This window comes from Pholcus phalangioides, unplaced genomic scaffold (assembly GCF_987345545.1).
Source record: "Pholcus phalangioides strain wild (caught in Gottingen) unplaced genomic scaffold, Ppha-v1.0 ptg000020l_1, whole genome shotgun sequence".
In the NCBI taxonomy this organism is placed as follows: domain Eukaryota; kingdom Metazoa; phylum Arthropoda; class Arachnida; order Araneae; family Pholcidae; genus Pholcus; species Pholcus phalangioides.
In genome coordinates, this window is record NW_028301613.1 from 13,492,798 (window position 1) to 13,514,807 (window position 22,010).

A 22,010-nucleotide genomic window follows, 5' to 3' on the forward strand; every position below is an offset into this window, starting at 1 on the left:
GGGAAACCCATCAGTTAGGGAGAAGCTGACTTGGAGGTATCAAGTCCAGTTCAAAATGCGTTTTGTACCACTGGAATCTCACCCGGATCTTCTACATGCAATATGGAGGGGAGGGGGGAATATCTGCTTTTAAATGTACACATTAGGTTTGAAGAAGTCCATTCTAAGGTCACCGAAGATTGGAAAGTCCCGTCACACATTCCTTGACTGGTGACCCGCTTATTTTCTAGGCAAGGAGTGTCCACCTATGTCATCTATTTAGATTTCCTCGAGGCTCACCTTGAACCAGATCACCGTGGGATTTTTTTCATCCAAGTGTTTGCATATAGTTAGGTATCATTCCCCTCATCCGGAATGTAACTCCATCAGTGGTCATTAGCTGCAGCAAAACTGCCTTTTAAAAAAAGGGGGGGGGAAAGAATGATAAAGTCTAATTGATGTGGTATTGCAGGTGATTGTAAGCAGGCCCCATTATCATAATTATGGTCACGGTGAAGCCATTCTTTAATCTCGGAGCGTCTGGAACTTCTTGTCAATCACAGATAATGATATGAATCAATCAATACAACGAATACACTCAGAGAGACCGGCGATATTAATGATTATTTCGCGGTTAGTGAAGTGTTTGCAGGGCGTGGAGGATGTGACTGACTCACTGAGGAAATTACATAATTTCCTGATTCCCCAAATTAGTGCCTGATGGCAGAAGGGTCCACCCGGTTGGTTATACAATTACCTGAATCTGATCCGTTTTAGTTCAGCAGAACGTGAACACAAAAAACTGCGACTGATTGGCTGAGTGCGACACCCAGAAAGTCCACAACTTTCGTTTCTTTTTTACATACGTTACATTTGTCGATGCATATGGCACGCAGAATACGGAATCATGGGCAACAATGTGGTTAGAAACCGTGAGTTTAGTGACCTTGTCGTGCTTTTGACTTGAGCTTAAGGATGAGGAGGGCGTGCCTGGAGGGGGGAGGGGGGGCTGTGACGTCTGAAGGTGCTCGGATTTGTGATACTGGTCCCTATACCTTTTCCATTCCTGAAGTCCCACAAGACAGGGTTCGGAAATCCACATGAGATGTAAACCTTGAGGTGTTTGTTTCATGTTTTCAAGCAGATCCATTCAATAAACGGGCAGGTGTTTATTTTGATCAGCAGAATCGCTTAATTGCACTTCGATTATTGTTTAGTTTCCGATCGCTCAGGACAGTGTCTCCTTTATTTCTATCCCACACTCCCAGTGCAATACGAATTACCTTCCCGATAAGATCTTAACCGAAGAGAATGTTGCCTTTCCTACTAAGATAATTTAGCGCGAGATTGGCACCATCTATTGAGCTGAGAAAACATCATGTCACTCTCGCCACTGACGTCACCTGGGTCATTTGCTGAAGTTAAGAGGGCTACTATGCCTCTACTTCAACGCCTTACGTCCCAATGAGAAATAAGGTAGGATTGGTCGCGTCTCCAGTGGTGTATATGGATAGCGCGCTTGCCTGGTTTCCGAGAGGACTGGGTTCAAGGTTTCAGCTTTTCTTTCCAACTTCACCTTGGCATAATATCCAGAAAAAAAAAGTCTTTCCTTCATTCAATGAATGGTCTGTATTTATGAATTCCAGCTGAACAACACTATAGGTAATGGCAAGTATCACGCCATCGTCGATAGTGGAGGAGGGAGTGGGTTTTTCGGATTTGTTGACTTTTGATGATAAGGGGGGGGGGGTTTGAATGATGCTTACGTCATCCACCACCCTTTATAAAAATATGAAGTATTCTTAATGGCATCTTTACTGGATGTGCCAAAAACAAAAACTTTCCCTAGTTTCTGGGCATCTGAACTAACATTCCCCCCTCACTGATAAGTCCCTTATAGACCTCCTTCTCTAATAGAACTATCGGACCACCTCCCCCCCCCCCCGTTCTGTCTCATATAGGAGTGGGAGGGGCGGGTCGGCTAAACTACTTTGTGTCCACTCCATGCGTTGTTCTTGAGTGATTTGACTCCCGTACATAATGCGCATACATGCTCTTCAAATTGGAGGGGGAAGAGACATAAACCAATGGCAGCCATCTTGCCATTGGCTGATCAACCAACATCTCTGGAATTTACAGTAACAATGATGGAGAAGACGAGAGCTCAATACTCGGTTCTCTGCACCTACCAGCCACTGCAGTCTACGCCACCCTTTTAATTAACGCATAACTTAAAATAGTAATTAATAAACATAAAACACACACAAGATAAAAATATAGTGCGTTCGGTCTATAATAAATAATAATGTGAAACATAATCCCTGCGCAAACATAGCAAAGTTCACTACTGCAGTATCAGACTCCCTCCCATATTAGTATAATATTCTCCAAGGGCGTAAGCAGGATCGACCTTTGGAGAGGACACAAAAAGCGTAGCGGGTTGGGTTCAAGGAATTTTTTAAAGACAAATTTTGAGTTCTTAGCCTTTAAATAGCATTGAGATTAACAGAAATTGATTATAATAACATATAAAAAAGTTTTTGATCGTTGGGGGGGGAATGAGGGCTTCTGCCCCCCCCCCCCCAGCGCGTATGTCTCTGATCCCAATATACGTTAAGAGGGGAGAAGGCAAAGCTGACGAAATTTTTCTGACAAGGGGGGGGGGGGAAGGGAGTCATAGTTTTGCTTATTGTATGCCCATACTGAGTTGGCCTCTGACCTAGATGCGCGAAGAGAGGGTTCATTTTCCAAGGAGGGGAAACGGGAGGGAAAAACTCACTGAAACAGCGCAAAAGACGCCGACGGAAAATACCAACCTGCTCCTTTTTCCCTGCGACCTTTTTACCGGAAGAAGATAAATGGAATCGCCCATCGCGTGACGTTTCATGACGTAGCCGCTGTGGTGGTCGAGTGGTTATAGTGACGGACTTGCGATGCGAGGATCCGGGTTCGAACCCCACAGTGGTGGGCGGCTGAAGTTGGTTTTCTGTGGTTCCCAACTTCAAGGCGCAAATGCGAGCTAGCCGATCTCCCCGTTAAAAAGTCTCGCCACAGAGAGCAACAGTCCTACAACGATAAATCATTCAATCATAACACTTCACTCATAGTTTGAAAAACTGGTGGCAGATGGCAGCACTACACATAACAAGCACTACAGAGAAACAAAAAACTTCACGTCAGGTTTCACTACACGCACATTCCCGCATGTACCGATTCGTTGGGGGTTCCGCGGGGGGAGGAGGGTGTGTGGGCGGGGTGCATGTATGGTGTAGCAGTAGTAGGTAGGGCCTCCAAAAAATGGCTCGGGGATCCATGATGTCTCTTAAGTCAGCCACCTCGTTGGGCAATTTGCCTGTTGTGGCGTTGTATTTGTATTGTATTGTATTGTATTGTACTCAAGTAGCCAGAGGCCAACTGAGCGTGGGTATACAATACTTATGCCGGAAGGGGGGGGGGTCAAAATTGGCTAAAAATCTGCTGACGTATTACTTGAATGCCCCCCCCCCCCTATATGGTTTGGCATTTGATTAGATTTTTTTTTTCCCTCAGGCATGCTCAGGACAGAATCAAATCCAAGCGCAACATGCTAATGACACGAGGTGCGAATGTAAACAAACCGTAAAATATTTCGGGTACCATTGGCATTTCTTCTTCGATTGAAATGGAAAGACAATGTCGCTAACCGAAAAAGGAAACATTTGCGATGCGATAAGTTAATGTTTTAATTAATAATTATTAAGTTAATTAATTATTTAATTAACATTAAATCAGTCCACACAAGTTATAATTTTTGTTCCATCTCTCAACCCCCCAGAAATGCTCTGTTACGCCCCCTAGGAGCGCGGGCATCCCCCGTTCAAGAACCACTGATCAGAACTGCGTTTCTACTTGATCAAAATATACAGTCCGATCTCGATAAGACGAATGTGCAGTAGCCGGCAAAAAACTTCGAGTTATCATTAGTTCGACTTACCGGATATTCCGATTTCAGAGTGGGAAAAAGAAAAATTCATCGAAATAAACAGCGCTATTTAGGAACGTCGTATGTACAGTCGATTCCCGTTTTAACGAAAACCGTTACTGCGAAGAAATATCGTTTAAACGTAAGCTTTTCTAATCCCCCGGATAAGTTTTCATAGGCGCAACTTCGAAAACCTGTGGAATTCCTTTACAACGAAATTTCACTATTACGAAGTGATTTCTCTGGTGTCTTATAACGGGATTCGGCAGAATTATGGAAACGGACGCATATATAACACTCGCATATAATGTATGAAACGAATTATAAATTAAAAGCGTATACAAGATCGTTTCTTGTAAAAAAAAATGCAGTGATTTTTGACTGCCTACGTCTTCGTTCGTGAGAAAGTCATTCACATTTTTCCAGCAGGCAAATGAATCTGCTAAATTCTATCTATTGCTAAATGCTAAATGCTATTCCTAAATGCTAAATGCTATTGCTAAATGCTAAATGCTATTGCTAAATGCTAAATGCTATTCCTAAATGCTAAATGCTATTCCTAAATGCTAAATGCTATTCCTAAATGCTGAATGCTATTCCTAAATGCTAAATGCTATTGCTAAATGCTAAATGCTATTCCTAAATGCTAAATGCTATTCCTAAATGCTAAATGCTATTGCTAAATGCTAAATGCTATTGCTAAATGCTAAATGCTATTCCTAAATGCTAAATGCTATTCCCAAATGCTAAATTCTGTTGTTAAATGTTGAATTGTATTGCTAAATGCGGAGTTCTATTCTATTGCTAAATGCGGAGTTCTATTCTATTGCTAAATGCGGAGTTCTATTGCTAAATGCGGAGTTCTATTGCTAAATGCGGAGTTCTATTCTATTGCTGAATGCGGAGTTCTATTCTATTGCTGAATGCTAAATTCTATTGCTGAATGCTAAATTCTATTACTGAATGCTAAATTCTATTACTGAATGCTAAATTCTATTACTGAATGCTAAATTCTACCTACTAAATGCTACCTACCTCTTAAACTTCTCTCATTCTCAAAAACTTCGACTTAACGGAAGAAAACTTCGAGTTAAGGGCAAATTTTAACACGAAAATACGGAAAAACTTCTGGGGGCAGAGTGAAAACTTCGACTTAAACAGATATTCGAGCTGTCGGAGTTCCAGTTATAGCGAATTGACTGTATAAGCAAAAATATTAGAAGCGTCAGATTAGCTGAATATGATGATATTCTGTTGAATGAAACAGTCTTTTTGTTCCTGTTTCGATGCGTCCTTCGCTTCGTTCGTTTGTTTACAGACCCCGCCCCCCCCCCAGTGAATAGTAATCAAAACCAGTTGAAGTAATCAAATAATAGTGGCAGATGTTTCATTCAACGGAACAACATGGAACGCCGAGAAAAAGATGAATCTCACACCTTGGTTTCTGTTTACTTTCGGTTGATTATGTTTTCTCTCCGTCGGATATAAACGTCAAGACCGGCTTCTTATTATAGCTCATTACACTTCACTCGTAGTTAGGAAAATTGATGGCCGAGATGGAGAGCACTATAAAAAGCATTATACATAAACACAAACTTCGCGTTAGGTTCGCAACACGTAGATGCACATTTTCCAGCACGGCCCAGGTCTTCGACTACCTTCTTGTACCTCGCCTTTGAGACCGAGCGGCGGACCATGAACTGGCTAGGAGGAGTTTCTTACTAGCTGGATATGTTCCACTGAATGAAGTTGTTTCTTTTTTCGATACATATACGTGTACACATACCATACCAAACGAGAATAGTCCGGGGGGGGGGGGCGCTACATCACGTATTGGCAATATCAGCCTTTGCCCCTAAAAATCGATTTTGTACCAGAGATTCACCGGAATTACTTTTCGATTAAATTATTTTTACACATGAGTTGATGCAAGGGCGTAGCGAGGGGGGGGGGGGGACTTGGGGGTCTGGTCCCCCCCCCCGAAATGTGAGAAAATGACCGAAAAAAGGGAAAAAGATAGCCAAATCTTTGTTCTGTCACTTTGGTCCCCCCCCCCGAAATGAAAGTGGTCCCCCAACCCCCGAACGAAATTTCTGGCTACGCCCCTGAGTTGATGTTCACTGTAGAAGAACAAGTTCTCTTGTATGAGATTCAAACAATTAAAAACTTTGTTTCCTGTTTATTTTGTAGTGGATCGGGTCTCAATCGTGAAAATGAATACAACCAAACCTCGTTAATAAGTCACTCTTATAGGAGACCAAAAATATGACTTCGTAAGCGGAGTGACTCGTTAAACGGAGTAGGCCGTGGCCGCGCCGATTCCTTTCCCCCTATTGATGCATTCATGCAAAAAAACCAAATTTTAGTCACCTAAATGATTTCAGTCATGAAAAAATTGATTACAGTTTTACTTAGTTTTTATTTTGCTTACATAAATTTATGCATTTGAACACAACCCACAATATATTACCTTTTCAAATTTTTAAAAATTTGCAAATTTTTCCGCGTGTTTATGGAAACGAAAGTATGTCTCGTCTCGTATCACAGTTTAATTCGTTTTTGGAACATTATAAGCAAAAATAAAATATTCTTTACGGGTTATTTTTCGCTGAAAAAACACTGGCTAGGCTTGTTTTTGTGGAAATTGGAAGTGGAACGAGCGATTCTTTTCTCCAAAGAAGATCGAAATTGGAAGTCTCTTTTGCTTTCCAGTCCGAATACAAATGTTTTTACTTGATCGATTTCTCATACTCTGTCACTATAACGTTGCTTTGTCTTTAACTTTTTCTTAAATTTGTAGAACATTCTGGTAGCAGGGTGAGCACGGGGTTACAGATGCTCTCGACCAGCTGAGATTTGTTTAAAACTTCAAAAAGCCGACAAAAATATTGAGTGGCTTAAACTAAACATTTTTGTTTCTTCTGTAAAAAGGCAAAAGAACCGCGAGTTTCTGCCATGGACACCTTTTCAGCAAAAGCTGGCCAAGAACCGTAACTCGTCAAGAAAAAAGAAATTCCAGCTGAGCCATTACCGTATACAGTCGATTCCCGTTTTAACGAATACCGTTATAGCGAAAATCTCGTTTTAACGAACACTTTTCTAATCTCCCAAATAAGTTTACATAGGAACAATGCTAGGTAACCTGAAATTCCTTTATTACGAAATTTCGTTTTAACGAAGTGATTCCTCTGGTCTCTTGGCGTTCGTTATAACGAGATTCGACTTTATAAGAAATAGCCCAATGTTGAAAGATCTGCCAACAAGCCTGCAGTGAAGGAGGGGGGGGGAAGAATGCAGACTTCACTGGCTTCTTCTTGAAATGGTAGCTGATGCTTTGACGTGATAAGAGTGAACGTTGAACTTATTGTGTATATTGTACGAAGTTTCCGGTTTGAACGGTAATTTTCGAAAGAGTGCTCTCTGAAAAAGTGACTCCTTAAGCGGAGTGGGGTGACGCATTATCGGGAGTTTAATATCATTAGAACCCTATGGAGGACAGTTGGGATTTTCAAAAAGTGACCCGGTAAGCAAAGTGACACGTTTACCCGGGTGACGCACTAACAAGGTTTGACTGTGCAAAGACAGCGACCCTTGGTTCGTTCCGTTGATTATGAAGTCATTTTTTTTTTCCTGCTTCGATACCTGTATCTGATGTTTGTTCAAAGAAGCACCGAAACGTAAACAAATGGGCAAATATCGTGTAAGATCGAAACAATATAAGATTTGAAATGCGATCCACACACTTTGATATCTGTTTATTTTCTGGAACTGTGGCGTTGCGTTTCCTCTAAGTCACAAAATTAATCGGTAGTTATTGTAAATGAAAGAAAGCCGTGTGCACACCCCTCCCCCCCCCCTTTTCCGACCAGAGCATTGATTTCTTGGAATTCGTAAAATGTTTTTTTGCATTTTTAATACTCAAAAAATGCCGCAAATCATTATTTTTTCAAATTTTCATTTTTTTGTGAAGAAATATTCCACTTCGTTCAATTTTCTTCAGGCACGGTGATGAAAGTCATCTTCGCATGCAATTTGTTCCAGAACTTTATTGCTAAATTTTATGTAATAAATGACACTTTCTCTCCTTGAAGCCATCTTGAAAAAACCCCGAAAGTTCAACTTTAAGTGCTGCCTTCTGATGAAAGCCCCCAAAGTTCATATTCACTAAATTTTTAACTCAAAACTTACACAATCCTTTAAATCGGGGTGGACTTCCTGAGGTCAAAAGAAAAATATTCAACTGTGAGAAAAAGCAACTCATACATTTGAAGCGAGGGTCTGAAAGGGATTCAACACCTGTTGCGTTTCGTTGCCTTTTTCGTTTCTTGTTTCGATACATTCGTCATGTACACAGATTCCTCGAAAAGTAAACAAATGGATGTATGTTTAGTTGAGAAGAACCATATCATACTGATACCGATACGTTCAGTACTGATACATATGCCGTTTCTTTGTACAAACAGATACAACGAAAAGTAAACAAATAGATAGATGTTCAGTTGAGAGAAGAACCATATCGTATGAGATTCAACCAATCACAAACTTTGATTTCTGTTTCCTTTGTGGTAGATTGGGAGGCTGTGTGTGTGTGTGTTACGTTTCCTCCCAGTTGTGAAGTGAATACAAAGAAAGCTGTATATACAACACTCGGTTTATTCCGTTGAATAAAGCCCTTTTTTCTGTTCCCTGTACTGATACATATGCCGTTTCTTTGTACACAGATGCAACGAAAAATAAACAAATGGATAAATGTTCAAGTTGAGAAGAACCATATCGTATGAGATTCAACCAATTAAAAACTTTGATTTCTGATCAATTTATGATAGATTGGAACTATACGTTTCTCCTGTCAACGTAAAATATACATAAAAGTAATGATCAACACAAAGTTGGATACGACGGCTGTTGCGTTCCGTTGAACGAATTTGTTTTGTTTCCTGTTTCGATACACCTGGCGTTATTCAGAGATGCCCCGAAAAGCAAACAAAATTACGGGAGGTGTTTGACCTTACGTTCAAATTTACTCGACAGTTCATAAAGGTCATCTCTGATTGTCCTTGTTGCGATGCCACATCACAAAAATAAGACCTTGTTGGAATAACGGTCTCGGTTTCCTTTCCAAACGATTATAGTAATGAAATATTATAATTCTGTTTACAAATATAAAATAAGCAAGACTTGCGGACCCCGTCAATTTATGGCATTTCTCTCTTTTCCTCCTCCTTCTTCCTTGAAGACAGTCAAGTTCAAGATCCCCCAAGTAATAACAATCACCACCAAGTTCATAAGTAGCGAGGACTAAATCGAGACAAACTAATAATGAGAATCGAGACGCCAGGGCAATAGTAATATTATACTAAAAACCTTGATCCTCTTGCAGAGATTTAATAAGACATTAGGGGGGTTACGAAAAAAACAAGCGACTATATATAGTAGCAATGGGTGGACACGTTTAGAAGAGGGGGGGGGGAGTTCTTTCAAATCTCTCATAAGTGAAACTTGTTTTATACCATTAATAGTTCCTTAAAATGAACCACTTTCGTTTCTTTGGAGGAAACAGAAGAAGAAAAACAACGAAAAGCAGCCATTTTTATGAAAGTGAGAGAGAGTTCTTAGCGGTTTATTTTGTTTTTCTCACCCTCCCGGAGGTTGAATAATTTGCGTCCCCCCTCATTCTTTCTAATGTATTAAGACGTGGGTTCGATTCTAATCACGGATCAAGCTGAGGAAAAGCCGCTCGTGGCCCCGTTCTGTTTTTTTTTTTTTTGTTTCACTTTCAATGACCCTAAGTTGGCTATTTTTCCGCGTTACTCCGAGTTGTGTGTTGTTGCGCGTATTTTCTTACCTCTCCACAACGTAAGCCGCGGGTCAATATTCTGTTACGTGTTGAGCGGACGAAGGGCGGATTGTTTTTACCCCCCGAAACAAAATAGAAAAAAAACCCTTCATATTCCCATCATTATCTTTCTTAAACACTGATGCCCTAAATTCCGACATTTATTATGTCTTCCTCTTGCTTTCGTTTTCGATTCTCCCATTATTTTAATGTCGACCTATTTTAGAATATGTTTTCTGAAAGAATATAAGAGAAAAATGGCTTCTCTCTTAATTCAAGTGCAGGGTTTTGTTTGTTTGTTCGTTCGTTTCTGTAGGTATTGTCCGTTTAAGAACTATCTTTAAGGGTCATTACACCCTTATATTAGCATTGAGGTGTCCTTGTATAAAGCGATCATTATGTAAAGCGGACAAATGTTGGGTTTATTTTCATATTTTTGTTATGAAATGTTTTTTAGAATGAAAACTCGCATTACGTTTGTTTGTTTGCGTCATTGTCATTACCTCCATTACATGCCGTTTCCTTATGTCATATTCCCTGGAGGTTTTTTTCAATCGTTGATTGATGGGTTTTTGAGGTGGATTTGACCCTGGGGGTTGCTGAATGTTGTTAATGATGGTTCGACACGGCGACGGCATTCTGGAAACGAACGTTTCTTTAGAGAACACTCTCAGCAGTTTTAGGTTCTACCTTAGGGTGACCAGATGAGGTGCGTATGAAATCGGGGAAAATCCCGGAAATCGTTGTTAAAAACTGGGACGTCCATTAATAATAACCGGGACATCTTCAAAACTCTCATTTCGCGGGCACCACAATGTAAAATTGCAAACCAACAAAGTATTACGTAAAATATTATCGCACTATTATCGTACTATCTACACAGGGGCGCAAAAACGAGTGAAACATTTGGAGCGGAGCCATCGTTGCCAAACGTCCCATATATACGTGATTGAAGGGCGTATGCGATGAAAGGAAAGAGGTACGTTACTCATAAATTACTATGTATGGTAGAATCGGGGGGGGGGGGGGATGTTAGCCTCATGTTATAACATCTATCATCTACGAACAGTGGACCCTCGGTTTACAAACTTACGAACTTGCTACATGTAATCCGTTCCGGATGTCCGTTCGTAAATCGAATTGTTCAATCGAAACCGAAGTAGTTTTTTTTTATTTTTTAGAATAATAATCGATATGAAATTGATTAATTGATTAAATTCGTTACAAGGACCCCGGATATTTTTTGTGCGAACTTTCGCAGCAGTGCTTTGCGCTCAAGTGCATAACGTAAAACCTAATGAGAAATCATTAGGCTAACACTGAAAATGCTTTTCCCTAGAACAGACAGTCCCAACATAACGAGATAACGGGCTTATATCCCATAAGCCGGGCCATGTCAGTCTGGTTTCTTTAATACGGTAAAATCTCTTTGTGGACACCGGCGGGACAAAAAAATTCGTCCGTAAAAGAGGGGTGTCCGTCAAGAGGGGTTTTACTTTATCCTTTATAATCTCAGCGTCGAAATTCTCGAACTTTCTGCCTGCAAAGGATGTGGCCGCAATTCCTTCAAAGTTGAATTCATATTTCCGTAAGTCACTTGCTTTTCTAATCATTATAATCACTATAATCACCAAGTATACTGTCAGATCAATATGAGCTAACAGCAATGTGGTAGGTAAAAATATAACAGTGAAATGACAATTTTTTTCCTAACATAATATCAAACGTGGTTAGAAGATGAATTGGAAAAATATCGGAAATAATTCCATTTCATTGCGCAAGCGAAAACCGGGACAGGGAGGAAAATATCGAAAAACCGGGACATCTGGCCACCTTAGGTGACCAATAAATTTTGATGGATAAAAATCATAGAAAAAATCAACAAATTGACACACCGGGTCGTGGTTTCCGCCCTGTGACCAGAGACGTGCAGAAGCCGCCAAGAAATCATAAAACAATTAATATACCGAAAGAAAACATAGTCAAACTCTTTTGTAACGACATAGGGGGATTTTCCACGCGATTTCGTCGTTATAACGAAGGTGTCGTAACAACCGAGGTTGACGTTTTTAAGACATTTTTTTTTACGCAAATTTTAATCAGAGGCAATCAAATACTGTTTTGATTTCTTTATGATTAGGGGTGACCATATTTGATCGAGGGGAAGATGGTAAATTAGGATAACAGGTGATGAGGGACATGCCAATTCTTGCCAGAAAATATCGCCAATTGTAGGAGAAGTTGCCAAATATTGCTTAAAAATAATCCTTATAAATATAATATATATAATCATATTGTTCCGGGTAATTTTTCTCACAAGTCCTTGAAATGAGCATAGAACGAAACAAAATGCAGGACGTCGCAGATTTATTTGACAGAACAGCTACGAGTATTTACAAGCAGAGATCTTGAAACGCGACCTACGAATAGAGTGTGATCGACAAATAAGGTCTCGTCTTCCCGATACAATTTCAACAACTGGACATAGTTCCGTTTTAGTGGCGCCACGTATACATAGGCAAAAGAATCCTTCTGGAATAATCTCCATAATTCGCACATGACATCTTTAAATTTTTTTTCTTTTTTGGCATTGTGACATCGCTAACTTATCGATATTTACAGAGAACTCCATTAATGGTTATTTACATGTGAAAAATGACATAATACGTGATAAATAATGATTATTTACATAATTTTTTTTTCGTAACAATATTCATTACGATGCAACTTATACATTTTGCAAATTATCGGCATTCCTGATTCTAGCAAAAAGATTCGCGTTGAGAAAACGGGACATTTTTATGGAAAAGTTGGGAAAGGCAAAATACGCGCAAATGTTTCGTCGTATCAATGAGCGAGTCGGAGCGTCACACACGTGAAAAGTCTTGCTTTCAACGTTAGGTACAAATAGAACAGACGAATATTCCGTGGATCAGCTCTAATCTCAGGAATTTCTTGCGGAAATGTCATTGAAACGGAAACAAAAGTGACGGACGAAAAACTTATACAAATACAATGCCACAACAGGCAAATTGCCCAACGAGGTGGCTGACTTAAGAACATCATGGATCCCCGAGCCCCTACCTACTACTGCTACACCACACATGCACCCCGCCCACAACCCCCCGCGGAACCCCCCAACGAACCGGTACATCCGGGAATGTGCGTGTACGTGTAGTGCAACCTGACGTGAAGTTTTTTGTTTCTGTGTAATGTTTGTTATGTGTAGTGCTGCCATCTGCCACCAGTTTTTTCTAACTATGAGTGAAGTGTTATGATTGAATGATTTATCGTTGTAGGACTGTTGCTCTCTGTGGCGAGACTTTTTAACGGGGAGATCGGCTCGCATTTGCGCCTTGAAGTTGGGAACCACAGAAAACCAACTTCAGCCGACCACCACTGTGGGGTTCGAACCCGGATCCTCGCATCGCGAGTCCGTCACTATAACCACTCGACCACCACAGCGGCAAATCGAACTGATTGCTTTTCATCGACGTTATAAGCAAGGTCAATTGGCATTATTCATTATGAGAATCAGTACGAGCTGCCAATTATTGACGCTGTAGCTGAGGTGTCTAATCAATTTCGGTCAATTCAAATGTTCCCCCCCCCCCACGCAAATGTGATGATTTTGTACCCCTTTAAAGGACGGTACCTTCTCATATAGCGATGAGAGTGAGACAGTTTCTGGGCGGGATGTTTGGTCAAGAAAGCTGATTTTACAATATTGCGTGTTCCCCCATGGTGTATGTTCGAAATCCCATCTACGTTGATTGAGCTGAAAGATGCTATGCGCCGTGAGATCTCTGCTATATATATATATCGACTCCGATTCTGCCACGAAGCTGGGCTCGGCAACGGAATTAAGTCCTGGCGTTCATGCTATCGACTCCGACATGGTGTGTGCAAGTGCGAATGATTTTCTCACTCGATTTGCAGAATGTTCTTTCAATAATATTCATCTCAAATATTTTCGCGTTGCAATGTTTCTTCTATAAACTGCGATTTCAAGCAGTCATTCATTGCCTGAGCATTGGGGGATTTTACCAGCAGTTTCAGCAATAATTTATGATTTTTGCCGACTCAACCACTTTAATACCAAGGACGTAATATCGCGTCCAAACGCCAGTGGGCATAAATTCAAATAAATTTTCTTCTCTTTTTTCTTTCCTCTCTTTTTATCATCGCGAAGCTTCGATGTTAGCCCTATGAAAAGAAGTTGTTATTTTTTTACTTCCGTTTATTTCAAGTGATCTTTTTTTCCCCCCACACGTGTGATGTAGCCTTTTACTATGTATATTACTGCCAATGCCCGAAATTGGTCAGTTCGCGCCGAATTGGTCATTTTCTCTCGTCACATGGAGCTAATCCAATGCAGCTACTATATATATATTAATGCATCACACACACTTCGGCAATGAAAATAAAGGATTTATTATTATTTGGCACCTACCGGACCGTCTTACATCAACACATCGAACTTTGGCCAGGGATATCCGGCCACTTCGCGAATTTGCCGGCCAAAACTCGAATCATTTATGAAAATCGGATTTTGGCCAAAACTCTCGGCCATTTCGCGAAGAGGCCAGCCACTTCGGGCTTTGGCAATATATAGTCCATATAAGAGCGAAAGATATGTTTTTGCCTTTCATTTGTTTTCTTCACCCTTTTCTTCTACTTTTTTTCCTTCTCCTTCTTTTCCTTTTTCTAACGTGCGGTTAGCTTAGGACAAGGTTGCCATATTTATCGGCGATTCGTCAAATAGAGATCATCCGAATTTCTTGCCAATAGCTTGTAAGCGAAAGGGTTGCAGCAATTTTGTCGCTACCGTTGGCGATATAATCTGTGGTACTTAAGATATAGCGATGCCCCGTATTTTGGTCAATAAAATATGGTCATCGTATAGTCATGATCGATTTTTTTTTTCCTCTGGCGTAAATTTATATTTACTATGATTTGCAGTAGTGTTTTGTTCTCACATGTTTTCGTTTTCTATTCCAGGACTTCCGAAAAAAAAAACGTACATAAAACCATGTGGTGCCGCTCAACATTCGTGCTTCTCTGTACGATGTGCCTGTTGGCCCTGATCAACTGCAAGTCCCTGCAGAGCTCACACGAAACGAGCTCCCACAGAGAGAAGCGAGAAGCCGTCGAAAGCAGGCAGGCTATATTCGGTCCTCTCGGAGCACTGGGAGCACTCATACAACCGATACTCTTCATGATAGGAGTTGCCAACTTCATGGGGAGGATGCCGCAGTTCTTCACCAGGTGAGTTTAGATCTTCTGCATCTCTGTTGGCGACCGTGAATAAAATTAACAGATAAGTGACACACAATTTTGGCATCATTTGGTATCAGCCGTCCAGGATATCCAGTCATCCAAATAGGTCCTGTCAAACGACCTCGGTTGTAACGACATCTTAGCTGTAACGTCCATTATTTGCGGCCGATTTCCGGCTGATTCCTATAGAGAATAATGTTAATGAACCTTGCTTTCAACGTGGATGAAAGCTCGACGACCTCGGATATAACGACCCATTTTTCGTCACTTTGCTTCCGATTCCCAAGAAATTCCAAAAAAATATCCCGTTTTTCCTCCGCAGATTATGTAAATTATCATTTATTATGTCATTTATCGCTTGTGAATAGTCATTATCTTACGTATTAAGACGAAATTCACACATTCCTCAATAAACCTCGCCAAATTGGCGACAAACCTGGCAAGTTTGACTAAAACTCCGATAATTTGGCGACGTCATAGTACAAAGAGAAATTTGTAGAGTGAAAAGGAAAGAATGGGATCTTCTCGCGAGAATGTGGAAGTTTCTAGAACTTTCCACCTGCATAAAAGCGCCGCCAAAGCAAAACTGACTGGAGCTGAGAGGGAAGACAAACTCTTGTGTACGTTCGAGAAGCCGTATATCAGGGGCTTTCTGTTTAGCATGTATTATCAAATCACATTGCCTGTAAATAAGTGCGAATAGCTGTTCTGTGAAATAAATCTGTGACATCCTGCATTTTTGTTTCGTTCTCAACTCACTTCAAGGACTTGTTTGAGAGACATTATGCGGAACAATATGAATGTCCGACACGTTCTAAGCAGCATAAGAGCATGTTCTTTCCATAAATGCGTGGAGACCTTAGATATAACAATGTTGCACAAGAAAATCAGTGGGAGGGTTACGGCTATGAAAGGCTCAAGGCTATAAAATCAGGGCTCCATCAAAAACATTAGCTTGGGGGAGGGGGGTAGAGACTCGCGTAGTATGTGATCATTTTTTTAGAAGGTGTAAAACGCAAGGTCAGAGCTTGTTCCTCATAAATTTGGGCCTCGTGTGAACTCAACTTTGTGGGGGGGGGGGGCTTTATACTTGTATATAGAACTCTCTGAGGCAGAGGCGTACATGGGGTAAGAGAGGTATGGTGTCTCCTCCCCAAGACGATCTAAAAATAAAAAATATTTTTTTCGGATTTCCGTAAAAAATCAAAACATCAAAAGAAGATGGCAATGGGCATCCGAATGGACCCGCGAGGGCCCTGGGCACGTGCCCCCATTTACCCATCTCTCCAAAGAGAAAAGAGCCTGAGGAAGAATCCTCATTTATGGTCCTCAAAGATTTCTTCCTCATGGATCCTTGAAAAAAAATATTTTTGTGCCCTCCCCCTTGAGAAAAAAAATCCTTCTTTTTGATCACCCTTTAAGGAAAAAAATCCTCTCAAAAGATAGAAGAATCCTTCTTTATTGTCCCCCCCCCCCACACCAAGCAAGAATTCGTCTTTAGGGTTTCTCTAAGAAAGGATTCTTTTTTATGTTTCCTAAGAAATTATTCTTCTTTATGGTTCTTAAGAAAGGATTCTTTTTCATGGTTACTAAGAAAGGATTCTACTTCATGGCTCCTAAGAAACGATTCTTCTTCATGGTTCCTAAGAAAGGATTCTTCTTCATGGTTCCTAAGAAATGATTCTTCTTTACGGTTGTTAAGAAAGGATTCTTCTTCATGGTTCCTAAGAAAGGATTCTTCTTCATGGTTCCTAAGAAACGATTCTTCTTCATGGATCCTAAGAAAGGATTCTTCTTCATGGTTCCTAAGAAATGATTCTTCTTTATGGTTCTTAAGAAAGGATTCTTTTTCATGGTTACTAAGAAAGGATTCTACTTCATGGCTCCTAAGAAACGATTCTTCTTCATGGTTCCTAAGAAAGGATTCTTCTTCATGGATCCTAAGAAAGGATTCTTCTTCATGGTTCCTAAGAAATGATTCTTCTTTACGGTTGTTAAGAAAGGATTCTTCTTCATGGTTCCTAAGAAAGGATTCTTCTTCATGGTTCCTAAGAGACGATTCTTCTTCATGGATCCTAAGAAAGGATTCTTCTTCATGGTTCCTAAGAAACGATTCTTCTTCATGATTCCTAAGAAAGGATTCTTTTTTATGATCCTTTAAGAAATACTACTTTTTTTATGACCCTTTAAGGAAGAATTCTCTCCAAGAAGAGAAAAATCCTTCGGTACTGTACCTTGAGGGGAAAAAATCATTCTTTATGGTTCCCTTAAGGAATAACTCTTATTTTTTATGGTCCTTTGCGAAAGAATCTTCAACTGGGAAATGAGAATCCTTTTTCATGTTCACTTTCAAGGAACCATTTTTATTACTATAAGAATGGTATAACAGGGTCCCTCCCCTCCCATACCCATATTTGATATCTGTGAAGTGATATCTGTAAGAGTTGGGACCACGAAAATTAGTTGTACTAAGCGGGTAAACGTTCTAAGTGGAATCTTGGAACAGTGGGAACTAATCTGGATTACTGTATATAACGGCATGATGACGCAGTAAAATTGTACCTCTTACGTTACTTGTTCTTGATTGATTGCAGAGTCAGGGACAGGATCGGCCTCAGCCTCGGTGGGATGGGCCACACCGCAGGTGCCGGAAGGAAGAAGCGATCCGTGGACAACGACCGACTCAGCGAAGACGAGGTGGAACTTCTGCGTCTGTTCAGCGGAGCTCAGACGAAGTTCGGCGATGATGGTGATGAGCGAAGCTGAACGAGGCTGTCAAGAGAGAAAAATAGGGGACAAAAAAGAAATTGCCAAATTTTTTGACCAGAAAAGTTGTAAGTATATATATATATATATATTTATACTGTTCATCCTTGTCAGCTTCAAATCCTATCTACGAGAGAAGGCAGTGATTTTAAAACGTCTGTGTTTCACCCGTAGTCATCCTACATCCCAAGCGTGGAGCTCTGACAGGGCTCTAACTTCGTCCTACTACTAAACCACACACACATGCGCCTGGTCCATATTCTCCTGTGGAACGTCGGTACATGCTGGAAATGTGCGTGTCCGTGTTGTGAACCTAACGTGTACAGTCTGTGTTTCTGTACAATGCTTGTTACGTGTGGTGCCGCCATCTGCCGTCAGTTTTTCTGACTGTGACTGAAGTGTAATGATTCGATGATTGTACCGTTTTGGGCCTGTTGATGTCCTTAGCGAGACTTTTTTAACGGGTCGCATTTGCGCATCGAAGTTGAAAACCACAAAAACTTCAGCCGACCACCACTGTAGCGACGATGGTGCAATGACCGCTACACCACTACACTGGCTCAAGCCTAGGGACCTGGGATGATTCCTCTAATTTTCTATTTTTTTACACGACAAAATCACTACAAATTCAGCCCCTGCTGTAGGATGTGTAGACCCTGTTGGCGTTGGTTCGGGGCCGTTCAAGTATTACGTAAGCAAATTTTTAGCCATTTTTGACCCCCCTCCCCCCTTGTCAGCAAAATTTTGTCATCAGCTCTGCCCCTCGTAATCGTAACTCATATTTTCATAAAGGGTGGTTGATGACGTAAGCATTGTCCAAACCCCCCCTTCCCCCCCTTGTCATCAAAAGTCAGAAAATCGGAAATCTCCCGCCCCCCCCCCATCGATGATGACGTAATACTTGAACGGCCCCTTCCGCAACATTCCAAAAATACGCATTGGACATGAATGGAAAACAACTTTAAAATAGCGATGTTCACTACGAATGTATCTCACCCGTCGACCAAAGGGAGGAGTGCCCTCCCCCCCTCCCCCGCAAGTACATCTTATGCATTGAGAGCCTTATACATATTAAAATCTGCAATAATTCGGGGGTTGAGGCTGCCCTACTCGGGGCCCCGGGGGCTCACCCGTTAACACAACGCTACGGGCCGCTTAAATGTTTAGGAATTGTGCCACGGGTCATACATATAACTTTCAACAGTATATATTTAGTTTTTTTTTAGTTCATTTTCAAAAAATTAGGTTTCGGGGGCCGGCCACATCAGATAACCTTCAGGGCCACATTTGGTCCGCGGGCCAAGGGTTTAATATATTAAAGGTATTTTCTTTCGAAATTTTGAAAAATACTTTCAAAATTAAAAAAATAAATTTTCGTGTGGAAGGGGGCGCACGCGCCCCCCCCCTTGCCCCCTTCCCGCGTACGTCGTAGAGGTAGGGAGCAGGGCTGACGAAATTTTGCTGACGGTGGGGAAGGGGGGGTCAGAGTTTTGCTGACTTTTACTGACAGGGAGGATCGAAAATGGCTAAACATTTTTGCTAACGTAATACTTGAACGGCCCCTAAGAAACGTCACTAATGCTTTCTTTTTTTTTTCTTTCAAACCGAGCACAACTCAGGTCTATCACCATACCCATGGGAGATTTACTACCTAGTTAGTTGTGCAACTGTGTGTGTGTACCGCCATCTATATTTCACAAGTGGAGTGAGTGATGTGTTATGATTGAATTACAATTTGTACTGTTTGTAGGTCTGTTGCTATCTGTGGCGAGACTTTTTAAAGGGGGAGATCGGCTCGCATTCGCACCTTGAAGTTGGGAACCACAGAAAACCAACTTCAGCCGACCACCACTATGGCCACTCGACCACCACAGCGGTTCGTCACTAATGCTGCGTGCGCGGCGTCCTCCTTTGGCAATCCTACATAAAGGGATCTGTGGCGTCCTTAGGCACGTCGGAACCTAAAAACAATCGGCACCTACAACGCCAGACGTTGCCAAATCGCGTTCCGTAGCATCCACAACATATGGCATTTAAATGTCGGATACAGTCAACCTGTTTCTGGAAACAAAACAATTGGCCCGTATCGCTCTAGGCACGTAGAACTAAGGTTATCAGATTCAAAAACTGAGAAAGGATGGCACCCGCGCACGCAGCATTAGTGACGTCACTTATCCAAATTCTATCAATAGATGGCGCCACTATTCTGACCAATAAAACCGGCCACAGCAATAGTTTTTCAGAACTGCTGAAAAAAGCAGAAACAGAAAAATTCTGGGAATGTCGCCGGATAATTGGTGAATGCGTGCAATATAAAAACCCCCTCAAAAATATTCATATCAATGAAGAAATATATGTTTCAAAGTGTGGGAAAAAGTTTCCCCAGAGAATAATAATTCTGGAAACTTGAAAAGGAGGACAAAACGGCGAATTTTCCGAAACGTAGGAGGCATGGACGGAGATACGGGGGGGGGGGGCGTTGGGGGCATTGTCCCCCTAACGTCAAAGGTGGAGTCGACTGATCTAATGTATATATGCATTGACATCATCATCATCATCATGCCGCCCCCCCCCCAGCAATAATGAACGTGCTTCCCCCGACTTCCAAGTCTATCACCGCCTATGGTAGGAGGACGCTTGAAATGACATCAAAAAACGGGAACGGTTGGTAACCATACGTATAACGCATAAAATAAAGACTAATCAAATACGATGCTGCCATCTAGGAGGTTTTCATTACAGCATCAAATCGGCAACCATGGAAGTGCATTATCTAGTAACGCGTAAAAGCCACTTCATATACGTTGCTGTTCACGTTTCGGCGCGTAACTGGTTAATATCTTCTAACTGCTGCCATCTAGCGGAGAAATAATGTTTCTCACTCATCTCAGTTTTTTTATTGTTGAAGATAATATCTACTTGCTCAACAACAACAAGTGTATTTTTTTTATGAGTAACAGTTTCTTTTTTTTTTACAGGTTCGTTGTTGCTAGCAACATTGTTGCACACAACAAGCGTCACTCACCCATTCTTCACGGATTTCTAACACGCATTGTCACAAGTAGAGACTAATGGAATTTCCGGGTCGGTTCAGTCCAACTTTTTTTGAATCTTTTAAGTGTTGTTTGTGTACTTACTTCATGGACTTCAATGTGCGATAATTTGCCAATTACGTAGACATCGATTTAATGATACCGATCAATGATCAATCACTCGTTGATCGAGTGCAGCGCTGTGTAGTTTGTTTTTTTCTCACGCAACCATTTCTCTTTTCTTCCTCGTTTTTTTTAGGTAAATGAGTAAAATGTATTGTTGCCTTTTTGTAATTGTTTACAGTCAACGGGAATTTTGTTTCGAATGTAAATATAACGGAGTATTTTCAAATAAAATTTTTATTGTCAAAAATAGCGTTCGTCGTTTCTTCCAAAATTTCTATTTGCTAGTGATTGCTAAGAGAGGTGACCATACGTCTCCAATTTTCACGTAATTTTGGACATTATACCGACTTTCTTGTGGAAATGTCCCGTTTCCCCCCCCCCCCATGTACACTTTCAATGAAGCATTTGCAAATACGCAACTTGCATTTTCTATTCTTTATTGAAATCAAAGATTGAAATTAACTTCGTAACTCGAATTACATAACGTATCTTTTACGACTATATAAATTCATCTCAAATACTTGTCATGTTCATAAAAGTTTTACTTCGTAGAACTAATTTTGATCCACCGCAATTCGTAGAAGTGATCGCCCTTCGCGATTTTGCAGTGATTTTAAAATTAGTTGCAACTTTGGCAACGTTTTTGGTGACAATTTACCTATATTTTCCTGTTTTTGAATCAAAATTTCCCAGTATTTTTCTTGTGGAAATATGGTCAACCTACATATTTTTACGGGACAATTTTTTTTTTTTTAAACGGAGCTTAATTAAATTTGTAGTCTTTTCCCATAATTACTACTATTCTGACCATATTTCATCACGAAAAATACAGGGCGTTGCCAATTTTCGCCAAAAAATGATGAAAGATTAGGGGTAAAATTGGCTAAAATTGCTAAAAAAATGTCAGAGTAAATATTGCAAATTAAAAGTTGACCTCTTTAAATGCCTTTTTATTTTCCGCTCCTGTGAATTTTGAATTAATTGGCAATTTCGCGAAAATTAGGCGACGTCGCTCATTTTCGTCCGCGTG

General features: G+C 40.8%; 1 protein-coding gene across 1 annotated transcript in view; it reads left to right on the plus strand.

The window, feature by feature from the left end:
• LOC149071027 (uncharacterized) overlaps positions 1 to 21,227 on the plus strand; it is a 34,691-nt gene extending 13,464 nt beyond the window's left edge. Inside the window, exons 2-4 of the mRNA XM_089248717.1 lie at positions 14,778 to 15,044; positions 17,651 to 17,890; positions 20,801 to 21,227. Of these exons, the coding sequence (XP_089104843.1) occupies positions 14,809 to 15,044; positions 17,651 to 17,822 (408 nt within the window). The 5' untranslated portion in view covers positions 14,778 to 14,808 and the 3' untranslated portion in view covers positions 17,823 to 17,890; positions 20,801 to 21,227. The remainder of the gene's footprint in view (positions 1 to 14,777; positions 15,045 to 17,650; positions 17,891 to 20,800) is intronic.
• The last annotated feature ends 783 nt before the right edge of the window (positions 21,228 to 22,010 follow it).